Source organism: Pristis pectinata, chromosome 33, assembly GCF_009764475.1.
Source record: "Pristis pectinata isolate sPriPec2 chromosome 33, sPriPec2.1.pri, whole genome shotgun sequence".
NCBI classification, from domain to species: Eukaryota; Metazoa; Chordata; class Chondrichthyes; order Rhinopristiformes; family Pristidae; genus Pristis; species Pristis pectinata.
This window is the reverse complement of record NC_067437.1, coordinates 3624677-3652281: the sequence shown is the minus strand read 5'-3', so window position 1 is coordinate 3652281 and position 27605 is coordinate 3624677. Positions and strand designations below refer to the sequence as shown.

Here is a 27605-nt window from a genome sequence, read left to right as displayed (position 1 = left end):
ATACAATTATGTTAAATACAGTACATGTATATTTTAATGCGCCAGTGTGAGACTAAAACCAACAGCAGCAGTTTCCAATGCACATCTGCCAAACAGCATAGTTTCAACCTGGAGGTAAAAGTTGGATTTGCTGCATGCATGTACCATAATACTTCACAGTATTTTCGTCCTACTGTAGCATCTCCAAGGAAATCGTTTTTAAACATGACAAGGAATGTATAATTTATGGAATATCCAATAGTTCAGATTATAAATTTCAGGAATCTCAATCTGGCAATGAGTTCTATCCACTCCTGAACATCCAACAGCTTCATGCCTTAGCACGTCTTAAATTTCTTTTCAACCACAATCACCAAAGGAGCCTTGTGCAAGCTAAACCCTCTCTCATTGAGAGGAAAGAGAACTGAGGATCATGAGTCAGCACTATTTTGTTCCCAAATGATAAGTGGCCTTGAGAATTAATGACTGTGTAATGAAACCTTTTTTTCTTCTCATGGCTAGAGAGAAGAGAATCAATAAGGCGTTGAAGAGATACCAGATTTGTACAAGAGGCCAGATTAGTACAAGATTGGGGTTATCACTTTAACTTGATCCAAGGTGTCCCTGAGTCAAACTGTAGCACCAAGGCATATCTTTTATCTGGAATAAGTTACCCTTAGAAGCAAGTACTCAAAATGCCATCTGAGTCAAATAAAATTCACCTTTGGCTAGGAAGATAAGAACAAAATAAATAAGATGGCTTGGTCTGACCATCGATTTCAGGAACATCTTTCAGGTTAGTATGTTGCCAAAGGCACGAAGCATGACTTCTTTATGAAATTCTGCTTGGGCATTCACCATATTGTACATGTTGTATGTTACTCCTTCGTCCTCCTCAAAGCCACCTGTGAGACAAACAGCACAGTTATTATTGACTTAAGTCACAATATTGGCTGAGTAAGGCATGGTTCACATTCAAAAAATGACTTTTCATATCAGAAATCCATCTAAGAACAAAAATTATAAAAGCACATACAAGTACTATTAAGCTTAAGGTCTGGTTCTTCATGCCAAAAGATGGGTAATTTGTATGGGGATAAAATTTTACTTATAGAAGGGATGCAGAACCTATGGTAACCCAAATGTACCTGGTCTATACATTCTGCCTGATACTCAATTTAATAGGATTCAATGGACCTGAAAATCAGGCTGAATATATGGGTGAGAGGAGAAGCAATGTCACTGTCTTTGTGTTAGTGTCCCAGTTCTGTTTCACCCACTACATTTTTTCCCAATGTTCTCCACGATTTTAATTTTCTGGGTAGAGTTCCTCTGAAGCTGGCAGGAACTTCACCCAAACAGAACCCAGGCTGTAAATGCTGTCAGGACGTTTGGCTGTCATTGGCCATCAGCATAATCCTGTTTTCACTCGCTATCCAAACCTCACACTTTCTAGCACAGACAATGGACAGCAATCTAAAGCAAGTAGGCTGGTTGACGTTTGTTTAAACAAGAGAATTTTCTGATATTATTTAGCAAGATTAACACGGGAGGATATTCAGTCATTATTCTGGGTTTATTTCAATGATCATACCATCTCGACTGTTTACACTACACACTGTCAAGCTCAGTAATCATTCCCTGTATACGTCATGAGAAGTTATTATTTGAACAAAAATAATCAACAAAATCAGCAAGAACAATGGCAACTAATGGCCAGAAAAGTCACAGTAAAAGTTGCTAGACTGCCTCAAATTCAGTTAGTTTACCAATGTTTTTTGCAAATGCAGCCTGTCACCCCTTCTAACCCCTTATAACTCCACCAGCTCCAGTAGCCTAGTAAGCCAGTCATTGAAAACAATTGTTGCCAAGTTAGTGGATAAAGAAAACTTACTGGTAGTGATCCACATGGGGAATGTATTCTGGGTGGAGGACCTCAATGTCCATCACCAAGATTGGCTTCATAGCAGCATCACTGGCTGAGCTGGTTGAGTCCTGAAGGATCACAAAAGGGTTCAGCCTACCTGACCTCGTTCTCACTTATCTACCTGCTGCAAGTGAATCTATCCATGACACTAATGGTAGGAGTGACCACCATCAGTCCTTGTAGAGACAAAGTCCTGTCTTACTCCACATCCTGTTGACCCAGCATGACCCAGCATATGTCTCACTATAACATTACAGTCAAGCCAGAGGATCAGCACTGCTTCAATGTGGAGTATAGAAGGCTAATTGGAAAGAGCACCAGGAATACCTAAAAATGAGGTACCAATTGACAAAGCTGTAACAAAAGACGACATCCCACAACTAACAGATCAGATCAAAGCTCTGCAGATCTTGTCATGCTCATCCAGTCTTGAATAGTAGCAGATAATTAAACAGATAACAGGGTAGAGGAGAAAGCAAGAATACTCCCACCTCAGCAGGTGGGGGCCAAAGATAACATTGAAGCATTTGCAAACACCTTAAGCCAGAAGTGCTGAGTGAATGATCGACCTTGGCTTCTTTATGAGGTTCCCATCATTACAAAACACATCTTCAGTCAATTCAGTGGACTCTACTTCAGAACAATGGATGCAGCAAGGATCAGGACCAGACAACATCTCCACTACATTTCTGAACACTTTTGTTCCTGAAAACATTGTTTCCTTAGAGAATAGTGTCAACTGGCACAAGAATTTTCAGTAGAATAGATTAGTTTACTTTCATACACCAGGGTGCAAAGGAATTCTTTGTTCGTGTGAAGCTCACAGAGTAAACAGTATACATGGTGATAAGAAATACAACAATAAATACAAGTGCAAAACAGCAGAATGGTGCAAAGACTGTAGAGCAATCTGAAGCAATGCAAAAAGAAATGCTGAAGTGACAATAATGGAATAACCAAGAGAGGTAGAGTTAAGAGTCCGAGAACATGGCAGCACCACTGGGAGGGGGATGTGAAAGTGGTGATTGGTTCAGGAGTTTGATGGCAGTGGGGAAGAAGCTGTTCTTAAGTCTGGTTGTCTGGGCTTTCAAGCTCCTGTATCTTCTTCCAGAAGGTAGAAGAGAGAAAGGGGAATGGCAAGGGCACCATGTATCCTTGACAACACCACCAACCTTCCTAAAGCAATGCACTGTGAAGATGGACTGTATGAAAGGAAGTGACGAGCCTGTGATGGACTGGGCTATGTTTAGCACTCTCTGTAGGTTCTGACAGTCAAGAGCAAAGCAATTGCCATACCAGGCTGAGAGGTAACCCATCAGAACACTTTCTGCACATCAACAATATTCCTATTCCTCCTGGCCACACTTAGGAAAATACTTGACTCACTTCATAGGACTTTCCCAGCCACATCATAGAAATACCACTGGGGTCCTTTTGACATCATTGGATGCCAATTAGCATATACTAATGAGACTCATACCTGAGTCAGGCAGGTACTTCTTCATCCAAATAGTGTCCTGGATAGCTTGGGGCAAGCAGGAATCAAGCAGGAATGGAAGTCTTTTCACAGCCATTTTGACTACACACACCAATCCCACAAGGCATGTTGAGTGAAAATTCTCCTGAGTGCACAGGTAAATATTAGGAGCAGGACCAGACCACTCAGCCTCAAGCTGGCTCCACCATTTGATAAGATCTGATTGTAACCTCATCAGTGACGTGTTGATTTAAAGAAGCATGGAGGTGGTGAAGATATTATATAAGGTAATTGGATGAATTCTCTCATGGATATATTCTACTTGAGTGAAATCATTTGAAGAACCTTGCCATTTCTCCTAACACACACTTTATTAAGCCGATTGTCATAATTGCTATCACAGTTTTCAGCTGTTTGTTTTAGGTAGAGAAAAGCTGCAAGCCTGCATTGGAGGGAGCTGGAACTGTCAGAATGCATTAATGTAATGGATAAAACTGGCTATTTTTATTCTCCATTTGTTAGAGGGTGGTGTAAGATGACACAGATTCAAGAATGGAACAACATTTCTGAAATTACCCAGGGGGAGTAGGATTTCTTTTAATGCAAGATTATTAATGAATTTACTTATAGTTTCATTTGTTTTCCCAACTAATGCTCACCTTCTGGAAGAAACACAGGGGTGAATATTTTTCTGATGATGGTTTGAGAAGAGGAGGGAGATGATGCTAAAAGGGCAAATAAGTTTTTTTCACATTTCACCTGACTTTCTTCACGATTAAAGAAAAATAATCAAACACTGTATAAAATATGCAAATTCCTTATCACCCATTCTGTGTTACTGCCCAAGTTCAGACCCAATAAATCTCAGATATATGAGATAAATTACTGAGCAAAAGGGAATTCATCTACGTTTAAGATAGAAAGAAGAACCACTGAATAAAATTAAGATTTACACATCACTATACAAAATCACAATGCATATGAAATGGAATTGCTAAAATTTTGCACCAATTCATCAGTTTTCACTTAATTGTCATAATTTTCCAAGTAGTGAATGACAATATAAATAAGTTTTCATTAGAACCTGTTTCAATGCTGTGTCACTAATATAATTTCTTACACTGACCTCCCCACCCCCATAACTTGAAACTGAAAGCCTTTCCTTAAAAGAACATTTGATTTGATTGATATGGCATTTATGTTTGTCAGTCTGTGTCCAAGATCAGCAAGTCAATGCCCGTAGCTAAGCTTATGATGTCACAAGAGGCCATTCTCTGTAATCTGGCTAATGATATAATAATATGATATCATTCACAAAACTAAATAGAGCTTACAGCACAGGAGTAAGCCATTCAGCCCAACAGGTCCATGTCAGACTATGATGCTCCATATGGGCTTTACCCAATCCTATTTCACTTGACTATATTATACATTATCCTAATCCTTTCCTTCCCCCAAATACATGTCTAACTGCCCCTTAAACACAGCTATGCTGTTTGCCATGTTAATTAATTCAAGATCACGTTCTAACCACTCCTCCAGAAAGGAAGTTTCACCTACTGTATATTCTTTATTCATATTCAAATTTACCATTTAAAGTACAGTAAAAGGGGGTTTACTACATTAAAAAGGGGGTTTGCATTATAGAAAATCGCATTACAGAGGGATTGTGTTCCTAGAAAACTGTCCGTATCGCGATTTTCCACAATGCAGACCCCCTTTTCCCACTGAATCCCATTTGATCAGCGGAGATGCATTCCTATTTCTCACATTAAGCCACACCATTGGTGATGACAAAGTGACCCACAACCGCCGGCTGAGACCAACATTAAATTTGGAGGATGCACAAGGCTCATGCGAAAGAAACAAGAAATCTTGTCAATTTTTATTTTTAGTCATTCAGTATTGGGGCAATAAGATTTGGATATGATGTCACCCCATTGATTGGGTTGGCAGTCACAGCCAAGTCCCTCCTTTGCCACATCATCTCCAGTACGAGTACATGTGAACAGACGTTTCAGAGTGCAGGGCTGCCACACTCTTCATCTGCAAGATATTTTCTCTGACAAGCAATGTTTATGGATTAGGAAAGGGTTTAATCAGTGGGGATGGGATTTGAGGATCAGTGTCAGGCATCAGGGGTCATGGGTCAGAGATCAAGGGGTAATGGGTAAAAAGTGCAGTGATTTGGTGGAAGTAAAGGCTGAGGGATTACTTTAAGGGAGCTGGCCATGGCTACTGTGGCTCCCCACAATGCAGTGGATCAGAGAAAATGCTTCGCAGATGAAGTGTGCAGCTGTGTTGAACTCAGACGACAGTTCACGTGTCCTTGGACTAGAGAGGGCATGGCAAAGGAGGGACATGGCTGTGACTGCCAACCCAATCAAAGTGGTGATGTCATCTAAATCTTATTGCCCCACAGCACTGAGTTACTAAAAATAAAAATTGACAAAATTTGTTGTTTCTTTTGCATTTTGTGTTTATTTATTTTGTATTTTCCCCCATAAATCCTGTAAGAGTGAATTTTATTCCATAACGCAAATTTTTGGGCATTCCCAAATGGTGAATTTCTGTTACCCAAATGGCCATAATGCAGGTCTCGCCTGCACAGTGTTCCCAAAATATTATCTGACACATTTTTTTCTATATTCTAGCATTGAAAAAATTGTTACATCTCATTCCTGAGCACTCTCATTTCCCCCTGTAATCACATAGTCATTCTACAAGTGCGACTTCCTAATATTTTCTTTTGCCATCATCAACCAAAATGAAAATCAAAAAATGGAAGATGCTATGTCTGAAATAAGAACAGAAAATGCTAGAATCATTCAGCAGGTCAGGCACATCTGTGGAAAGAGAAAGAGTTAACGGTACAGATCGAAGACCCATTGACATTTACATCACTAACCCAATTTGCTGAACTCTTGCCTACATATCCACAGAACTAAAATAACTCTAAACCTTTTGCTGTGATTCTGAAATTTTTAATCTGATACTTTTTACTCCTTTCAAGAAAGTATATCAACACATTGAACAAATTGCAAAAAAAAGATTTACTAATATTGTATCATAGAAAAGAACCTCAATTCTGTAGAGAACCTAATGGAGCTGAGATTATTCTTAGAATATAGAAGATTAAAGGAAGATTTAACAGAGATGTTCTGAAAGGGATTTTGATAAAGTACGTAGTGTACCCTACCAGAAGGGTTGCTAATCAAAGGAACTAGGGGAGATAAGAAGAAACAATTTTACACTGCAACTTTTGATATGGCTAAAAGATATTGGAAGCTGATTGAATAGTAACTTCCACAACAGTATTAGGTAATACTTGAAATGGTACAATAAAGTCCTGGCAATAGGAAAAGAGCAGGACACTTGTGGTAATGGTATACAACACAAAGGAAAATTCTCTCATTCTTTCAAAAAGCCAGCACAGATCTGCTTTTCTGGTGTGTGATTTTAAAATGGTTCTACATTATCTGACAGATCTCCAGGCTGGGCCAATGGGAGTAAAGGAAGGCCACAAGAAATACAGGTAATTCAACAGATTGATATGCTTTACTGTCCTGGTAGTTAGCTCTTTCACACAGCCACATCTGACCTCATTAATTTAGAAAGATTACAAGTGAGTGAATTTTCCTTTGTGTTGTGTACAAGTTTTGAAAGCCACATTGCTTAGAGAATTCAATGAGCGTACAAAAAAATAAACATTTCTTGAGCAAGACAAATGGCTGAGTGAATGAGTCCAGAAAAATGCATTCTTAGATTGATATATAACAATTTATGTCTTATAATTAGATTCTGGAAATTGATTATTTTGCTTCATTACAAAGGTGATACATGCAAGCAATTATTGTTTTACTCAAGACCAATGCCGGTGAAGTATTGCCTTTATCAGAAAAAAAATCACTGAACATCAGTACAGAAATCAAAACCCTGCCCCTCCCCCAAACAATTTTCAACATCTTGAATCATGCATGAATGAAAAAATCCATAATTAATATACAATTAAATGTATAAATTAAATGTACTCACTAAACATTAATGATTCAATCATGTCCATGGTGACTCGAGCAAAAACCTTCTCAATGGTCTGTAGAAAATTCCACCTGCTTTCACTGCTGGCTATCACCTTGCAGATTCTGTGCACCATTTTCACGGTCCAGTCCATGCAATACCCATCCTTTTCACATACCTGCACCCAAAATTAAAGGAACTGCTGGTGTTGAGATCTTCTTAAAAGCACAAACACTACACTCTGCTAGAGATTACTCTGATGAAGTTCTGATAACACATCTTTGAGCCGAAATATTAATTCTGTTTTTCTTTTCATAAATGCTGGAAATTTGCTTGATAGTTCTATCATTTTCTGTTTTTATTTCAGCTTTATTGTCTCTCCAAACACGATTACCAATTTAATATCAGTTTTATTGATTTTGAAGCATACTGTATTGTGCCCTTATTTGGAACACTGCAGTAATCCCAAACTGGAGCCTTACAATCAGCAACAAGAGCAGATTTTCATCCTATTAATTTAGGTCATGTCCAAATTCAAGGTTCAGTTGTGGGGGATTAACCTTGTTAACACAGTGATTGTCCAATTTTTCGTTTTTAAAATGCTGGCGGACTCAGTGCCATGATTTGTGATGTCTCTTGGAACTGTAAAATACTTAATTTTCATAATCTCCCTTTCAGTAACTAGATCTATCTTCCATCCCAGATTGCTCTCAACTAACAACTTTCCTTTCAAAAAAATATCAACCTTGTTACACCCATAACTGTGATAGCTTGAAGATATCTGAACATAAGAAGTACTTTCTCCCAGGAAACTACCTGATTCTTTTCTTTTATTACTACTCACCAAAGACAGAAACACAATAAGTGTGGCAAGTTCATTTAGTCTCCCATTTACAGCTTTATTGGCCAGGAATGTAAAGCACATGTTATTCCCACAACAGATCAGAAGACGAGCACTGTTCTCTAGGAGCCATTCTTGGGGAAAACCTGGAAAAAAAAGACAATGCATCATTACTCCATAAATTGTTCCAAGTTCCTTTTTTTTCCTGCTTAATTTGTCTCAAGAAATAAACTCTTGTGGGGTACATACCTACGGGCATCAGCAACTGCCTAGTATATCTGTAGTCATGTAAGAGCTTAGATGGTATAGGTTAGCAGACCATCAGCTCTTGGAACATCACGTCCAAGCCCCATTCTTTCTTCATCTGAAGTGCACATCTGCACTCTTTAGCAGGAATTGCTGAATATTACTCAGAGGCCAAAACCCTGAGTGAGTTTTTGTTCCTTTCTTAATTCTAGCTTGTTAGGGTCAGCTCTAATATCCTAAACAATGCCAAAAATAAGATCAACTACTTTAGAATGTATAATTAATCAAACACGGGACCCACTCAGCCAGTTGCCTAAGAACCATTTTATTTGGTGTTTTAATGCATGCAATTCAGATCCGCAAACTCAATCCCTCTAATTGTCAGAGGGGCGTCCTGTGGAAACCTGACAAGTAAGAGATTACAATGATTAGTAGGTATGTTGCCATCGACAAGAGTCCATGTTACATTAGACAAATGCATTTTAAAAAAAAGTCGCTGTCTGAATATCTGGTTAATGAAAAGGTATGACGATTAGAAAGAGATTTATAGACAAGGATACTCCATGGATCATTATAGTTCCGCTGCTGGTAGGATTACAGAAATGTCAACCATGAACTTAATCAAAAAGATACCCTAAAGCCCAGTTCCTCATGTCATTCACTTTACTTCCCTTCAATAATTCTTAAATTTGCAGCATTGCTTGCCTCCTTACAGTGTTCTTCTGAATTTACTTTATTTTTCTGCTCTGGAATCATCCATTTTTTATTTCTTCCCTACTTTCTATGACAGCTTTGCACATTCCCTAGGACCTTAAAACTGTGAAGCTCAGTACTTAATTTTTCTCATCTTTGAGAATTTTCAAACAGATATTACCTGCTAATTCTTCTAACAAGGTAAAAATGTCATCAGCTGTCCATTCCTTGGCATTTTCATGTAGCAATCTAACTGCTACTGCAAGACCCTTTATACTCTCCTCGCCTGCAGGTATCTGGGTCATATGATGCCAATGGATTTGACCTGAACAGTAGAAGTAAGCAAACAAATTATTGTATTTATAGAGCATTTTAAGAACAATGCATATCACAAACTCTTAGAAAAACACAAGAAATAGAAACAGAAATGGCCAGTTGGCCCCTTATATGTGTTTCACCATTCAATAGGATCATGGCTGAACTTTCACCTCAACATCGGTTAATTTTTTAAGAACTTTTTGAGGTTGTAACTGGCAGAATAGACAAGGGTGAACCAGTTAATATGATGTATTAGACTTTCGGAAGGTTTTCAATAAGGAAGCACACAAGACATTAACTAAAATAAGACACACCATATTGGGGGTAATACACTGGTGTGGATTGAAGATTGGTTTAAGGACAGAAAAGAGTTGAAATAAATAGGTCATTTTTGCCTTGGGCTCCTGTAACTAGTGTGGTTCTGCAAGGATTAGTGCTGGGGCCCAACTCTTCAGCCAATATCAATGACTTGGATGAGGGGATCAAGTGCAACATATGTACTAGTTAGTTAATGATACAAAGCTAAGAGGTAGTATGGGCTGTAAGGAGGATATATGGAGGCTTCATGGGGATATAGACCAGTTAAGTAAATAGGCAAGCACAAACAAATGGAATGGAATGTGGAAAAATGTGAATTCATCCACTGTGGTAGAAAAGTAGAAAGGCAGAGTGATTTTTAAATGCCAGAGATTGAAAAATGTTAGTGTTCAGAGGGAACTGAACACCTTAGCGCACATATCATTTAAAATTAACATCCAGGTTCAGGAAGCAATTAGGAAGACAAATAATAGGTTTTAAATGGTGAGAGACTGAAAGGTGTCCTTATATATGAATCACTGAAAATTAAGGTGCAGGTACAGCAAGCAATTAGGAAGGCAAATGCTGGCCTTTAATGCAAGACTATTTGAGTACATCAGAAGGGGTGTTTTGCACAATTACATAGGATCCAGGTGAGGCCACATTTGAAATATAGTGTATAGGTCTGGTCTCTCTGCTGAAGGTAGTGTCACTAAGATAAGAAAAATTAGCCATGATCTTATTAAATGGCAGAGCAGGCACAAAGGTCCAAATGGCCTTTCCTGCTTCTATTTATTATGTTCTTAACACTCTTTCCTCTACCAACCCCACATCCCTTGATTCCCTTTAGATTCAAAAATCTATTATTGAATATACTCAATGACGGACATCCACAGCCCTCTTAGGTAAAGAAATTTCTTCTCATCTCATTTCTGAACAGCCAACCCCCTTATTTCAAGACTGTGACTCCTGGTTCTAGACACCCCAGGCAGGGGAAACATCAACTCCACGTGAATCCTGTCAAGTCCTTAAGAATTTTGCGCATTTCAACGAGATCACCTCTTGGTCTTCTAAACTCTAGATAGCATAACATGGTAGAGTCCTCTTAATGCCTCCTCGTAGGACAATTCTTCCATGCAAGGAATCAATTTGAAGAAACTTTGTTGAACCCTTTCTCATATATTCTTCCCTAGGGAGGGAGACTAACCCTGTACACAACATTCCAGATGCAGTCTCACCAGAGCCCTATATAAATGCAGAAAGACATCTCTACTCTTGTATTCAAATCCTCTTGCAGTAACATGAAGGATGTGGAGGCTTAGGAACAGGTGCAGTAGAGGTTTGCCGGGATGCTGCCTGGTTTAGAAAGTATGAGCTATAAGGAGCGGTTGGACAAATTTGGGTTGTTCTCTCTGGAGCATTGGAGAGTGAGGGGAGACCAGATAGAAGTTTATAAGATTATGAGAGGCATAGATAGGGTAGACAGTCAAAAATCTTTTTCCCAGGGTAGAAATGTCAAGTGCTAGAGGACATGCATTTAAGGTGAGAGGGGGAAAGTTTAAAGGAGATGTGTGGGGCAAGTATTTTTTTTTACAGAGAATGTGGATGCCTGGAACCAATACTATCTGCCTTGTCCCTGCCCATTCACTTAGTCTGTTTCTACCCACCTGAAGCCTCTCTGCATCCTCCTCACAATTCGCTCTGGAGAACAAGTGATACAGCATGGATATGAATTTTCAAAAGGAAATTGAAATATGTATTAATTAAATCTTGAAATTATGGTTCTTTCTGGGATAGCACTATAGATACTGTTTGTCTTCTGAAATCTAAATGCTTTATAAATACTTGGTCCAAAATGGAAGATGATGGTGATGCACTTTATGATTTATTAGCCACACTTATTGTCCAGACTCTTACATGAGTGATGTAGTGAAAGGTTGTTCCAGAGTCAGATAGATATGTCAAAAAAATAGGAAAAAAACTGATTTTAAAAAAGTGCATGAAAATATGTTCGAAGCCTGCTCTTACCATCATTGATGGACATAGGCCCGTACAGCAAGTACAGCAATCTAGCTTGGTTTACCATCGGCCAAGGCTTTAGGATGCGAGTCAGCCAGAAAGCTATATCACACTGATGCTCCCAGTGATCTAATAGAACCCGTCGGTAAAATAGGCGAATCTGTAATTCCAGCTTTCTGGTCGCACCTAGTTTGAGAGTAACCCAAAAAATAGTTTAGAACATGTATGAAACCTAACACCAAGATGTATAGTTTATAGGATTCAAATCACCAGAATAAGTATTTACTTGAAATGGTAGCACCATATAGATTTTGTTTTGTTGGACGGAGCAAGGATTTGGGAATGAGTGCTAAAGGAACAAAATATGTGAGGCAAGAAGTTCATACAAGATATTACAATTATTCTAGAAGGTAACAATTACATCCCTCTCTTCTCCCCCACAATCCAATCTGGCACTGGCACTCTGGATTTCATTCTGATGTCAACTCAGAGCAAAGGACTAAGCATCACCTGCATGATGTGTTGCATTTTAATGGAAAAAGGAAGTAATTATTACACAAAGTTTAGATGTTAAAGCATACAGCTTGCAGAAGACAGGAGGAGGGACAGACTGAATATAAGTTCCACAATTTTTTGATCTTGAAGTGACACAGGAATATGCAGAAACACTGAACATGCAGAAACATGCTGGGAGCCCTTGTGCTGGAAATCACCAAAGATTTCTTTTGTAAATTGAAAAGGGCAAGCAAAAGCATAAAAAGCTGACACATCAAAATGCATTCAAAATAATTCTATAAAACACAGGTACAGATTCTTGAATCTGAGCTCAAAACTGCATTTCCCACATTTAATGTACTGAACAAGTTTATGCCCTCTGCAACTGTGGTTTCCATAAAATCTCATCAACAAAAGCACTATGCCACAGTGTAAAAGTGTTCTAATGTGCTTTGAAATAGAGCGGTAGGCTTAAAATAAATATCTACATTTCTCCTAGAGTAATTTGTTGAGCAGTCATGCACCAGTGACAGCAGATAAAAGGCATTTCTCCCAGAACTACAACATACATGGGGTCCTGTTTGCTTTCTGCTTGCCTCTTGTCAACCAGACCAAAAACATCAATGATAAACGCTAGAGACCAGGTCCTTTTGCCATTTAAATGTCAAGTAAGAAGCAGGAATATTAAATAATAGGAAGAATGTTTCTTAAAACATATCTAAAGTGATATTTTATGCATAGGGAAATCTCAGACACCAAAATGACTCCTGTGCTGATAGAGAGCTTGTTATGGAATAAATGGCTTACTTTCCCTCCCCTCCCCTCCCCTCCCCAGGCTAGATTGGTCCTTTTCTGCCATAGCCAATAGACTCAAATTGGAGTCAATGGAGTGTGCACTGTCTAGAAGAGTGGCAGAGAGGAAAAAGACTTCCATTCGTTTCATGCCTTTCACAACCTCAGACGTCCCAAAGTACCACCTGTGGCTCAGCAGGTAGGAATTTCACCTGAATCAGAAGGTTGTGGGTTCAAATCCCACATCAGAGATCTGAGCACAAAAATCTAGGCTGACACATCAGGACTCTTCTAAGGCAGTACCGAACATTTGAATGTGTATCTATTGGATGATACAGTTAACTGAGACCCTTTTCTTTCTGTGGTGGACAGAAATAAATATCCCATAGCTTTCACTGTTTAAAGCACTTTGGAACATTCTAAATCTGAAGGTATTAAATAATTTTGTCTTTTTTTCCAAACTTCATTTCAGCCAAAGGAAGACTCTATACGTGTAGTTACTCTAGTAATATAACAAAAGTGGCAGCTTGTTGGTTTCCAGTATGCACCCACAAGCAGCAATGCAATAATAACCACATAATATACTTTGTTCATTCTTTATTTATTTTTGGAATCCAGCATTTATTGCCCATTATAACTTATCCTTGAGAAGCCAGGTGCTGAGTCAGCTACCTGAACTGCTGCAGTCCTTCGAGTGAAGGTATTCCCACAATGCTGCTGGGGAGGGAGCTCCAGGATTTTGACCCAGCTAAGAGGAAGAAATGTAAAAATATTTCCCAGTCAGGATGGTGTACGACTTGGAGGGAACCTATAGGTAGTGGGATGTTCTGCTTTTATTCTCCTTGGAGGTAGAAATCATAGGCTTGGTGTTGATTGAAGGATAAATATTGACCAAGGCACAGGAGAGAACTCCCCTGATCTTCTGCAATATAGTCCCATGGGTTCTTTATGTCTAAATGTTTTATCCATAGAGAACTATCTGATCTCCACTCAATGGCATCGATTCCACTGTACGATGAATCACAGGAATACAAACATGTCTCACCCCACCATGCACCACTGTTCTAAACAACACTATCTCTCAACGTGGGTTCTTCCAAGCAATGTTGTGATCAGGCTTATAAACTTTACACTGTAAAAGGAGACTCTACAGACCCTAAAACTTCAATTAACTTGACAAACTAAATACATTTTCCATTATACCTCAGCAGCCTCTGGTGGCAAGATTAAGCACTGCAAGTGAAAAATTAATTCAAGTGACCTAACCCAAGGCTTTCCGATTACGTACTGATATTTGTGATAACCTTTTATTTTCAGATCTTATGGGACCAGTTGTTTTATATTAATGAATCAAATCAATTCAGTGGTGAAGCTACTTTTTAAATAGGAATTTATAATTAAATAATCTAAATTATTTTAATTCCGAACCCTTACAATGATTCTCATTAAATTATAAACTCTTCTGTAAAAAGGAGTCTCACGCTCAATTAATTTGACATTGATTCAAGTTAAATAGTTACAAAAGATTATGGATGGAACTCAACATTCCTGTTTTCTTAAAGATGATGCCCCTTGTTGGTGCCAGCCACACTACTGAACTTTACCCAAGCAGCAACTTTTCATGCATGAACGTTACATGTAAGTTCGGCAAGTTATTCCAGCATATTGTGAAGCTTGGGTCACCAGAAAACAGCTACAAGCAAGAACAATTGAAGATTTTCTTTCTCTGAAATCCAGTGCCGTTGAAGTCAACCACAGAATCAGCTGGAAATCAGTTCTTTCAGTACACAGGAGCAATCAAACCTGGGACTTCCTAGTTTGTGAGGCTTAGTATCATACCAGGATTTCACCAATCCATGTCTGTATGTATTAGTTTTTATTTAAACTATGATTGCTAATGATAACTTCACTGGGGCTCGTGGCTGCAGAGTTGCTGAGTCTAGCATTGCATGGGTGCTGAATTAACAGATAGAGTTGGAATGACATGTTCACTGAAGCGGCTTACTGTTAATGGCCACATCTTCAAATATTCCATCTCATTTCTATAACAATGTAAGGTTTAGTCAGTTTTCCCTCAAACCATCCATTGACCTAGCAAAAGTTAAATTGTTTTTATCAATCTGCATGTGTACTGAGTTTTCATATCATAGTTTTACAGCTTGACCATGTCTACTTCATTGTGATACTTGTTACCTGGTCTACTGCACACCACACTTTGCATTTTCCGAGGCAGATTTGCACTTTCATTCAGAAAATTGAACACACGATGACACTCCAGCTCATCCCAGCCTGCTATAAGAGTCTGCAAGAAGGAACAAGAAAATATGTATTCTAAGGCAAAAGCAAAATATACACCTTAATTAACTTATAAAAATTCACAGCCAAGGTGGAAGACATTCAGCCCATTGTGTCCATTCCAGACAAATATGAGCTACTAAAACTACTCCCATTTTCCAACCTTTGGTTGACATCTCTGTAAGCTACAGTACATCAAGTACTCTTCTCAGCACTTTTTAAATGTGGTGAGGGTTTCTGTCTCAATCACCCTTTCAGGTAAGTGAACTCCAGACTACGAACAATTTCCATCTATTCCCCTCTATAAACATCAGGAGAATAAACAAGAGCTGGCAAGGTGATTCTCCAATTTTCGCTTCCACTCAAGCTATCCCTCACATACTACTTTAGGGGTAAGAGGTCACAGACAAAAACTGCCCCATTGGAGGGACATAATATGACTGCATTTTGAGAAATGAGAATATATTGGTTGAGAATTCATCTCTGGTTGCTTGTGCTAACCACATACAAAGAATATTGGTAGCCCAGTGTACTCATCTCCACACAGTCCAAAGCTGCAAAGGTAAATTAAACTGGCACTGATAGTCTTGCATGGGTTTAGCACTAAGAACTAAAAAGAAATTTCTCCCTATAAAGTGATATCGAGAAAAGGCCCTAGACACATTGTCAGAAACTTTGTTGTAATGTATTCCATTTTCACTAATGATAATGCCCTACATACTAATAGATGTAAAATCAAACAAAAATGATACGTATCATAATAATGCACTTGTTATTTCTGGAGGACAATTTTGAACTGTTTCACTACATAGAAACCCAGGACTTTTGATATCACCCTTGTTATCACCATGATATGATACAGTATATCAAACTATTTCATGAAAAGGTACAGTGACCATTTGTAGCAGACTCCCACTATAACCAACCCAGCAGAACAACATGACTGCCAAGTCGCATGTTTCCCTGCGACAAATTTCATGTTCTCTGCCTACCTGTGTATATCAAATAGATCTATTGCTATCTCCACAACATTCTACACACTTTTAAATCACCAATAAAATGAAAGTACTGTAATACTACCGCTTATAAAATGATTAATTGAGTCTTACCTGTAATAACATCCCAAAACAAGCAAATCCTGAGCACTGCACAAGCATTGTACATCCACCCATCCTAAAGCATGGATTCTGACGAGAGAAAATAGAAAGTAATTTAAAAGAACAGCAAGTTCAGAAATATTGGAAAGAAAAAGATGGGATAATTTTTTAGAGGCCTTCTTCAGGACAGTCCATTTCTATTAACGAGTTACATCAAAAACATCAATCTATTTTTTCTCTTTCAGTTGCTGATTGACTCAGGAAAATTCCCAGAATGTTAATTGTTTTCAAGTTGCATAGTTATTGTGTTTACTTCTTTAATATTATTAAAAATTTTGGATAAGAACCACATGACTCAACAGAAGAGAGTAATCCAGAGGAATTAATGAACAATGTATAATGCTCTAGTTGATGCACCTCGAGTTTTCCATTTGCTTCAGGATCCTAAACATTCAAGTGGTAAAGGTGGCACTGAGAAGACCCTCTAGGCTGATTCCTTAAATCAATGGTCTGAGGTAGGAGTGCAGAAACTTGGGCTCTTCAGCCTTGGCAGAACAATGGTACAGCTCCAGCAACCCAGGTTCAATCCTGACCTCTGATTCTGTCTGTGTTGAGTTTGCATGTTCTCCTTGTGACCGTGTGAGTATCCTCTAGGTACTACGGTTTCCTCCCACATCCCAAAGATATGCGGGTTATTAGGTTCATTGGTCACTATGAATTGCCCTTTGTGTGTAGGTCAGTGGCAGAATCTGAGGGGAGTTGATGGAAATGTGGGGAGAATGGGATTAGTGTAAGATTAATGTAAATAGGTGCTTGATGTCGATGGGGACTCCTTGGACTGAAGGCAGTGCTTCTGTGCTGTATGACTATATATGTCTCATCTATCAGGAGAGGAAGCAACAGAGAGGTCACTTAATACCAAATTTACAGCACAGACGCTGGCCATGCAGCTCAACTGGTCTGGGCTGGGTAGATTTAGAATTTAAGTCAGAGTATTCATAAAAGTGTTACCGTTGTTCAAGAAAAAAAAGATAGAGGCAACGGGAGAAATTTATCCTCATCTTTTCAAGTAAACATGCAATACTGGAAGCTGTTTATACATTGCTTCCAAAATTCAGTTCCATTGACTATAACTGAACCAAATTTTAGAAGCAGAGTACAATAAGTGGCCACTACTATATTCCATGCTTTGCACAAGTGATCAAGGACAAATTTCTATCCCAAAATTGTTGAATCATTTAAGAATCAAATGAGGAGACAATAGCATCCTGGAATTGGAATTGGTTTATTATTGTCACATGTACTGAGGTACAGTGAAAAACTTGCCTTGCATACCGTTCATACAAATCAATTCATTACACAGTGCATTGAGGCAGTAGAAGGTAAAACAATAACAGAATGCAGAATAAAGTGTAAAAGCTAAAGGGAAAGTGCAGTGCAGGTAGACAATAGGTGCAGGGCCATAACAAGGTAGATTGTGAGGTCAAGAGTCCACCTTATTGTACTAGGGAACTGCTCAATAGTCTTATAACAGCTGGATAGAAGCTGTCCTTGAGCCTGGTAGTACGTGCTTTCAGGCTTTTGTATTTTCTGCCCAATGGGAGAGGGGAGAAAAGAGAATTTCCAGGGTGGGTGGATAAAGCATCACAACCTTGATTATCTTGAGATGAGTTGAATATTAGCAAAAGCTTTTAGTTGGAGCCATTCATAACCTCAGGACGTGCTGGAGCACTTGGCAGCCAATAAAGTAATTCTTAAATTCTGGTCACTGCTGTAATGTAGAACATACAGCAGCCAAGTTCTGCAGCAAAGATCCAGCAAACTGCAACAATGACAAGCTAATTTGTTTCAGTAATATTGGTTAGACATTTCAGAGGGTACAAAGCAGCTCTTTTTTATCTGAGAGGACAGGCAAAGCCTCAGAGCAGCATCCTATCCAAAAAGCAAATTCTTAGCTAAGGCTAGAGAGATTATATTAAACTATTTTCAGGGCTTCTCTATGGGGACTATTTGAACCATCCATTATCCATTTTAGAAATAAGCAATCAAGTGCTCAGCTATCTCAGTCACAATGGGGACACAAGAGACTGCAGATACTGGAATCTGGAGCATTATTGCTAATTAATGGCCTGCCAGCTCTCGCTCCACCCCCTTCCTTCCACCTTTTTATACTGGCTATCTCTCCTCTTATCTTTCAATCCAGATGAAGGGTCTCGACCCGAAACATCGACTGTCCATTTCTCTCCATAGATGCTGCCTGACCTGCTGAGTTCCTCTAGCGTTTTGTGTGTGTCTCAATCACAAGTTCAGTTATGAGACACAAATCAGAGCTGGATGTCATTTGGAAGACCTGATGCAATTTTCAGGCAAAAATAATTAAAACAAGCACCATTTTCTTCTGTTTCCTTCAATATCAATAGTTACAAAATATTCCCTTTCAAAAGGGTTTCCTGAGACATTTATCAGAATAGACTAAAAGACTACAATATTTGTTAAGGATCACTTTATTATCATTGAAGAGAAAGAATTATAAAATTTTGCAATAAATTAATTGGCATACAGATTTCTTTTCCAGATTTCTGTATCTATTCTCTCCCACAAGACCAACTCCCTACGCTTGCCACCCACCTACACTAAGGGATAATTTACAGCAGCCAATTAACCTATCAGCACATCATTGGGATGTGAGAGGAAATTGGAGCACCCAGAGGAAACCCTCACAGTCTCAGGGGGAACATTGAAACTCCACAGACAGCACCAGAGGTCACTATCAAACCCAGATTGCTGGAGCTGTGCAGCAGTAGCATTAACCCCTGTGCTGCTGTGCCGCCCCTAACAATCAGTTCTGCTGTGGCCAACACCACTGTACAGTCTTTAACAAATTAATCACTCATTCCTATTTTGACTGATGGTTATTGAGTTTCAAAATTGCAGATGTAAAAGAAAGCTGTTGCTCTCACTATTCTTGATAGGTTATGTACAAAGATTGACCAGAAACACTTCAAAAATTGGAAGTAAAATCCACACTGAACAAAAAGCATTTCAAAAAATAAATAAAGCACCACCTTCAAATTCTTAAACAAGCCTGAAAAACATATTGGACAGCTTTCATAAAGCAATAATGACTTCAATGTAGTCCATCTCACCACCTTCCTCATATATTTCCACTTAGATCCTTATTATACAGAATGCCACTCAGCCTTTCAAGTCTATGCCAGCTCTTAGAGTAATCCCACTAATTCCATTTCTCCACTTATTTCCCTGCAATCTATTCTCTCTCACATGTAGCCAATTTGTACAGTAGGAAACCAGAGCACCCTGGGGGAGCCCATACCATCACGAGAACAAGTAAACTCCACAGCTCTGAGGTCAGGATCAACCCCAAACCACTGGAGCAGTGAGACAACAGCACAATTTCTGTATCACCTGCTACCTTACTGAACTTCTGCCAACAGATCGACAGTCCAGAACTCCCACTGCTGGTTCAATAACTGAACCAATATGATGCCATACCCAATACAATGCCTTATTTGACCCAAGGTTGGTCTTTAAACGTATAGCCTGTCAAGACAAATAAAGCCTACTTCTACTTATGTATTATTACCCAAGTCTTGCCATAGCTTGACTAACCTGCCACTGAAGCATCTGTCATTTCAACTATTCCAATGTTCTTCTGGAGAATGTTTCACTCTCCAGTGCATCTAAAAGTCTAATACAAACCCAACATACTGTGAATGCTGAAAAGCCAGAATAGAAAATGTTGGAAACATTTAGCAGGTCCAGGATCATCAGTGGAGAGAAACAATTGGAATTTCAAGTCAACGAACAGGTCAAGATCTGATTTTGGCCACAGAGTCATTTAAAATATTATTAATCTATTCAGACAACTGTTCAGTAGTTGTTTTTGTCAAGTTTTATATCTTCTTTAAGTTTTATAAATGGTGTATTTTTTGCAGAATAACCCAGGCTGCAACACTGGGCAACCAGTAGAAGTTATACTAGAACAGTTTAAATTTTGGCATGACTCAATAAACTGATGCTATCGTTTATACTTTTTTCTATACACTGCATTTGGTGAAAGTTTTTTTTTCAATCACAATACCTTACCTTTAATAACTGATTATGCACAAACTTTAGTCTTTCCTTCGTGGGAAGCAGAAGAGTACATCTTTTAAACAACAACCCTGAGTAGAAGAAACCAAAGGTTAGTATTCTGGTAACATGGTGCTGCATAGATAAGGTTGAAGACAACAAAATGAATAGTACTAAATCCAGTCAATTTTCAGTCCTTGTTGAAGTTGAGATCTCAAATGAAAAATTTATTGGGTTCTGGAATATATCCATCCCTCTTCAATGCAGTCTCTACTAAATGCGGAGGGTACTGATAAATGGAGAAGATCAGAATGGCTGGCCGTTAGTAGTGGAAAAGTGCCAGTTAGAGGAACCAAGAATAAGCATGAGGGATGGACATAGTCCACAGGGGCATTATTTGAAGGGTGTCAGAAATTGAAAGAAATGAGGAGCTAAGCAGTAAAAGGGGTAATTGTGAGAGGCCACAGTCTAGAAAAAAATGTTATGTGGCCTGAGGTCTTTAAATTATGCTGACTTTGAACAGGTAAATGTACACAAGATGTTTCCATATGGAGGAATCAGAAACTAGGGACCATAAATATAAGGAAATTACTAATAAATCTAGTACTGAATTTAGGAGATACACACTTTTGCTTACTGATCATAATCACAGATTTGTATGCATGGAAATAGGCCATATGATCCACCATGTCCACACCAGTGAGAACCTGTCTGTATTAATCCCATCTTCCAGTACTTGGCCCACAGCTACTATGCCGAAGCAATTCAAGTACTTGTCTAAGTACTTCTTTAAATGCTTATCTGTCACTCTCTCAGGCACTGCATTTCAGGTACCGACTACTCTCTAGGGCGAAAAAGGTGCCCCTCAGATCCCCTCTATATCTCACTCCCCTTACCCTAAACCTATGTCCTCTAGTTTTGTTCATCTCTGATAAGGGGAAAAGTTTCTTGCGGTTTACCCTATCCGTACACTTCATAATTTTATATACCTCAATCATGTCCCTCCTTAACCTCCTCCACTCCTGGGAAAACAGACCTAACCTCACCAGTCTCTCCTTATAATTGAAATACTCCATCCCAGGCAACATCCTGATGAATCTCCTCTGCACCCTCTCCAGAGCTATCACGTCCTTCCTATGGTGTGATGACTAGAACTGTAGGCAGTACTACAGCTGAGGTCTGACTAATGTTTTTTTTTGTAAAGTTGGAGCTTAACCTCGCTGCTCTTGTACTTAATGCTGTGACTAATGAAAGCCGGTATCTCAAATGCTTTCTTAACCATGTTATCTACCTGTGCTGCCACCTTGAAGGATCTTTGGACTTGGTCCCTCTGCTAGTCAATATGTCCTTGTCTTTCATGGTGTACAGCCTAGCCTCATTAGTACTCCCAAAATTTATCACCTCACATTTATCAGGATTAAACTCCATCTGCCATTTCTCAGCCCATTTCACCTACACATCCATATCAATCTATAGACTAAGACTACCCTCCACACTGTCAACAACTCCACCAATCTCCATGTCATCTGAAAACTTACTAATCATGCTTCCTACATCCTCATCCAAATCATTCATGTCATGAGATTGTTAAAGTCACTACCGAATGAATGGTTCAGCTGAATAGCATAAATGCATGCCAGGAAAATAAGGCAAGTACAAGGAAGGTAAAGGCACAGTAGGAAATGTTGTCGGGATGAGACGAAATAAACATTGGGACAATCTTAAGTTATGTATAAACACCAGCATCACCCTACCTGGCCAAAAAGTCTTTTTCTCTGCTATAATTTCTGCTTGATTATATGACACTCCCTAGCATAAGATTTCCTACTCTTAAATTACATTTAATGGCCTTGTTGAGTTTTCCAGATATGCTATACTTTTTCTATCGCTAACATTTAAAACTCAGGAAGGAAGGGGAAGCAGCTCAGAATTCCACTTAATGAGCTTAACGTGACTCTCATTAATTGTGTACATGTGTAAATGTTCAGAGGGCTAAGTTGGGCTCTGCACTGATGCCTATCTACTCCTATCCACTCCCCCAACCATTATCAATCATTCTGCCCATTCAACCACATACATGCATGTCACAGAATCACAAATATTTAAGCACAGGAGGAAACCATTTCTGCCTACTGTGCCTATGCCACAGTTAATTCCAGCAACGCACCGCAGTGGCATTCTGCTGCTTTTATACCTATCCTTTTACATTATTCTTTGTCATGTTCCCATGATGTTATAACTAAAATCAGCTTCAATAAACATCTGCACAAAAAATTTAACCTCTTTTTATATACTCTATTACAAGATACATTTCTGCTTCATATGCCTACGGAACAAAAGGCTGGAGGGAGGTTACTACCCATGGATTAATACCATGGCAAATTGATTTTCAGGGATAGTGCAATCAAAATCTGCATAAGTATTGATTTATAAGCTTTAAAGCATGGCCTTAAGCTCCACTTGGTATGTCTTAATCTGTTTTAGAAAGTTACCTAAAGATCTGTAATGTTCCATTGCAAGTGATTTCTTGGCAACATCGGTAGAGTGGAAACCCTCCAATAAAAGCCGTCTGATTCCTGATGAGGTGGCAATATAACCCACAACCTGAGTGCCAACCACTTTTGATGCCATGCTCAGAACACTGATGTCTGTCACTGAGAGAAAAGGAAGACAAAATAAGGTACCATATCTGATCATTATTGTAACTCTTGACCTAGAGACATGGTAACATTGGTTAATGTTACTAGTAATCCAGAGGTCTGCACTTACAATCTGTAGACATGAGTTATAAAAAGCTAGTACTGCATCAGCAATGACGAGTTCATAAAATTGATAGGCTATCAAAAAAATCTGGCTTATTAATTCTCTGTAGAAAGAAATCTGCTTTTGTTATTGCCTGATCTATATGGGACTGCAGACCCATGTAGGCATCTGGTACTTCCATGCACAATACCATTCCCTAAAGATTTTATATATACAGTATGTTACATCTGCCACCTCTTCCATGTATTCTTTGAAAATGAATGGATGTGATCACTCTGGATCAAATGTTTTGTCTTCTTTGACAATGGTTAGTTTTTTTAAGTACTATTCCTGCATTTAGTTTAAATGCATTTATGTAATTTCTTATCCCATTTTCTGATATCATGCCCACCTATCTGCCTCCCTCTAATTACAACACCAATGTTGCTGCCACATTTGCAAACTGTGATTTTCTCCCTATTGCCATTCCAACTTTTTTAAAATTCAAATGTGTGAAAAATATCATTGTACTTGATTGTAAGTTGTACGATAAGTTAATCTGATATTCCCTCTTTGCCTTCCAAAACACTTTTTCTTTACTTCAAAACTCTTCCCTGTCTTGCTCTCCCCTGCAGTTCATCTACTTCATGAATGTCTCTTTCCTTGCAACCAATTCTTCCATTTTGTCATTATCCATCCACGGCATCTCATTAGTGTTTACTGCAACACATGCCAAAACAATATGAGATATATAGGCTGCTTCAATCAACTTTTCCCTTTCTTTCAATTTTCTCCTCTAATCTTCCAAAAGTACCAACACTTCCCAGGTAGAGTTCCAAATGGCAGCAATCAACCAATGAATATGTGTGAACAGAGACAACAGGTTTTTCAAACATGGGGACATCAATGCTTTTCTCAACGAAAATATCATCCACTTCCAGTGAAAGTTTTCATGAATTAGCAAACTGAGGGCAGATCAATAACTATAGATAGGGTGGTAAAGAAAGCATATGGTACACTTGCCTGCATCGGTCTGGGTGTTGAGTATAAAAGTCTGGAAGTCATGTTCCAACTGTATAAAACTGTGGTTAGGCCACATTTGGAGTATTGTGTGCAGTTCCGGTCACTACATTAGAGGAAAGATGTGGAAGCTTTGGAGAGGATGCAGAGAGGTTCACCAGGATGTTGCCTGGATGAGAGAGTATTAGCTATAAGGTGAGGTTGGACAAACTTGAATGGTTTTCTCTAGAGCATTGGAGGCTGAGGGACAACCTGATAGAAGTATTAAAATTATGAGAGGCATAGACTGGGTAGTCTTTTTCCCAGGATAGAAATGTCAAATACTAGAGGGCATCGTTTTTTAAGGTGAGAGTGGGAAAGAAGGAGATTTAAAAGGCAAGATTTTTTACACAAAGAGTGGCAGGTGCCTGGAACATGCTGCCAGAGGAAGTGATGGAAGCAGATACAATAGCAATGCTTAAGAGGCATTTAGACAGACACATCAACAGGCATGGAATAGAGGGATATAGGCCATATTCAGGAAGATGTGAAGGTTAAATTGAGATCATATTTGGCAGAGACATCGTGAGCCAGAAGACTTCTTCCTGTGCTGTACTGTTCTATGTTCTGTGCTGAATGTAAGGACTTTTAATCTGTTTAGCTCAGTGCTACATCACCAAATGATTTTATTTATCATAATGCTACTCCATGTTTATGATTTAGACAAGGAAAATATTGCAATCAAAAACAATGACATAATTCATCAGCAATCATTACAAACAAATGAAATGAATAACTGGAATTGCCTCACTATGGAAATTCACCTAGTATGGTACTGAGGTTATAGATATGAAGGATCTCAGAACACTATTACCAAGCTGTACTAAATTTATCATTTTGCAGAAGTACCCTGGGTTAGTGGAATTGAAAAAGCATCAATCTCTCTTGAAGGAAAGCTGATGTGTGCAGAACACTGAGAATAGAATAAGGCTCAACTATAATAGGCTTGCCCGCAATTCACAGCCATTTGGACAGATGAGCTGAGAACAGAATATTATTTTTATGTACAAGGAAATGGTCCATTTCACTCTACAGATGCTGCCTGACCCGCTGAGTTCCTCCAACAGTTTATATTTTGCTCCAGATTTCAGCATCTACAGTTTCTTGCGTCTCCATTATTTTTCTGTGATGGATGTGTCATCATGGCCAGACCATCATTTAATACTCTTCCTTAAATGCCCTTGAACTAACCATTTCAAAGGGTATTTGGACAAATCAAGAGTAAATATGGCCCAACAGGGTAAAGGCAGCAAGTTGCCTTTCCGAAATGACACTAGTGAATCAAATGGGTTTTTACAAAGTCAGGTAGTTTAATAGTCATTGTTACTGCCATCAACTTTATTAATCCAGATTAATGAATTTAATTTAAATTCCCAAAAGGTGTTGTGGGATCTGAACTCATACCTCTGCAATATTGGATAAAACTTCTGGATTGCGGGTCCAATAACTTAACCAGAATGCTTTTACAGCCCATGGCTACAACATGAATTAACTCTTCAGGTGAGACAGGGTGAAAATTACTAAAATCAAGAAATCAATACAAGGAGAAAAAAATTGATCCACTTAAAAACATACGTATTGTCATAATTGTACCTGAAAGGTAGCACAACACTTTGTGAAAGATTTCAACTGGTATTATCTGGAAATAGCCGCAGTTATACTGTATGTGAAAGTTTTCCAGTCTGTTGCCACCTTTCTTGGATTGTAGGTGTCTACAACTTCTTCGGTATTTTTGGTTTGGAATGAGGGTGAAAGTATTTATTCTCAGTGGTACCTCACCTCCCTCCATGGGCTTCATCTATTATTTGCAAAAGAAACAGATAACCATATTTTACATGTCAAAAATTACCTGTCTCAGACCACTTTCTTTTTCTCTTCCTTTCTAGTACAGTTTTTGTTTTAAGGCTTTAGTTCATCAGAAGAACTGTCTAACAGGTGTCCTTCAGCCAAGCGGTTAATCTTCATATCCAGCTTCAGAAAGCCATTTGAAAGACAGTTCAAAATCTAACATGACAGTATTAAACTGTCTGCAAAAATTTTGAAATCTTAAAGTAATTTCAAAATCTCTTTGTGGACTCTTTAATGTTTGAGCATGAACATGATTCTGCCAATGGAACCCTTTTCCATTGTTCTGATATGGAATACAAAACAGCTGAAATAGAAGAGCCCTGGAATAGGAATTATCAACTAAACCAATACTTCTCCACACTTACTTTATCCACCCAAAATAAAGCAGCTTGTTTCTTGATCACAACCCAATACATTGCAACAACCTAATACATTGCAACAAGCTAAGAGTTATGACCATGACTCATGTCCCTTGGACATTTACCGCAGTTAGTTTCTTTATTCTCTTATGCCAATGACTACTTCAATACACAAGCTTTCAATCCTTATGAACTAGGACATGTTTTTACATGTTCTGTAACTAGATAATTGTGCCTAGGTGGAGAGCCCAGGAGTCAAATTGAAATGCTTATCATTGTAACCAGATATCACTAATTTCTCTTACTCCAGAAAACAGTAGGATGAACACGATAGGCTAATGGGTTTGACTATATAAAAAGGAATTAAGTTTAATAATTCTACGACCAAAAGTAAAACTAAACAGAAGATTTCTGTTAAAATGCAGAGCTTAACTATATCTGTACAACAAAACATATTCCCGGTATTGTAAGTTAGATTCTAAAAGTGGACCCAAAATAGGGTCCCTGGCCATAATCTTACTTGGGTTCACTGCTAACCTTCATGGAGTCTTCTTGTTTCTATATTTCTGACGATTTCATAAAGGCTGAACAATTGGCCTTGTACTCCCCAAGGTGTCCTTTCAAAATACTTTCAGATTTACTGGAACAAAGGAAAGCAAATATGTATCTCTCAATCTGAAATACTCTTGTCAAAAACACACAAAAGATGTTAGTACAGGTTGAAACTCTCTAATCTGACATTCTGTGGTCTGGCATGTTTTGAATCTGTAGTTCAGATTCCCGCCGCTGTCTGTAAGGAGCTTGTACATTCTCCCCATGTGTCTGCGTGGGTTTCCTCCGGGTGCTCCGGTTTCCTCCTACATTCCAAAGACGTACGGGTTAGGAGCTGTGGGCGTGCTATGTTGACGCCAGAAGCGTGGCGACGCTTGCGGGCTGCCCTCCAGCACATTCTCAGTAACGCAAAAAGAAGCATTTCACTGTATGTTTCGGTGTACATGTGACTAATAAATAA

At 38.7% G+C, this 27605-nt stretch overlaps 1 protein-coding gene across 1 annotated transcript; it reads right to left on the bottom strand.

The window, feature by feature from the left end:
- Positions 1-771: 771 nt before the first annotated feature.
- LOC127585627 (F-box only protein 47-like) lies at positions 772-27428 on the bottom strand. The gene is made up of 13 exons (XM_052043236.1): positions 27333-27428; positions 27131-27233; positions 25980-26184; positions 23078-23239; positions 20601-20677; positions 16506-16583; positions 15295-15403; positions 11824-12000; positions 10741-10743; positions 9362-9505; positions 8245-8387; positions 7419-7578; positions 772-884 (listed from the first exon to the last, which is right to left on the bottom strand). The coding sequence occupies exons 2-13, from the start codon at positions 27134-27136 to the stop codon at positions 772-774; spliced, it is 1377 nt and encodes a 458-aa protein (XP_051899196.1). The 5' UTR covers positions 27137-27233; positions 27333-27428.
- Between the last annotated feature and the right edge of the window lie 177 nt (positions 27429-27605).

Bases quoted from the DNA above. Each gene is read 5' to 3' on its own strand.
- LOC127585627 (XM_052043236.1), bottom strand. The intron at 8,388-9,361 runs GTAATATCTGTT...TTTTTTTTCCAG, and splicing joins CTTGTTAGAAGAATTAGCAG to GTTTTCCCCAAGAATGGCTC. The intron at 885-7,418 runs GTGAGTACATTT...TTTGTCTCACAG, and splicing joins GATTGAATCATTAATGTTTA to GTGGCTTTGAGGAGGACGAA.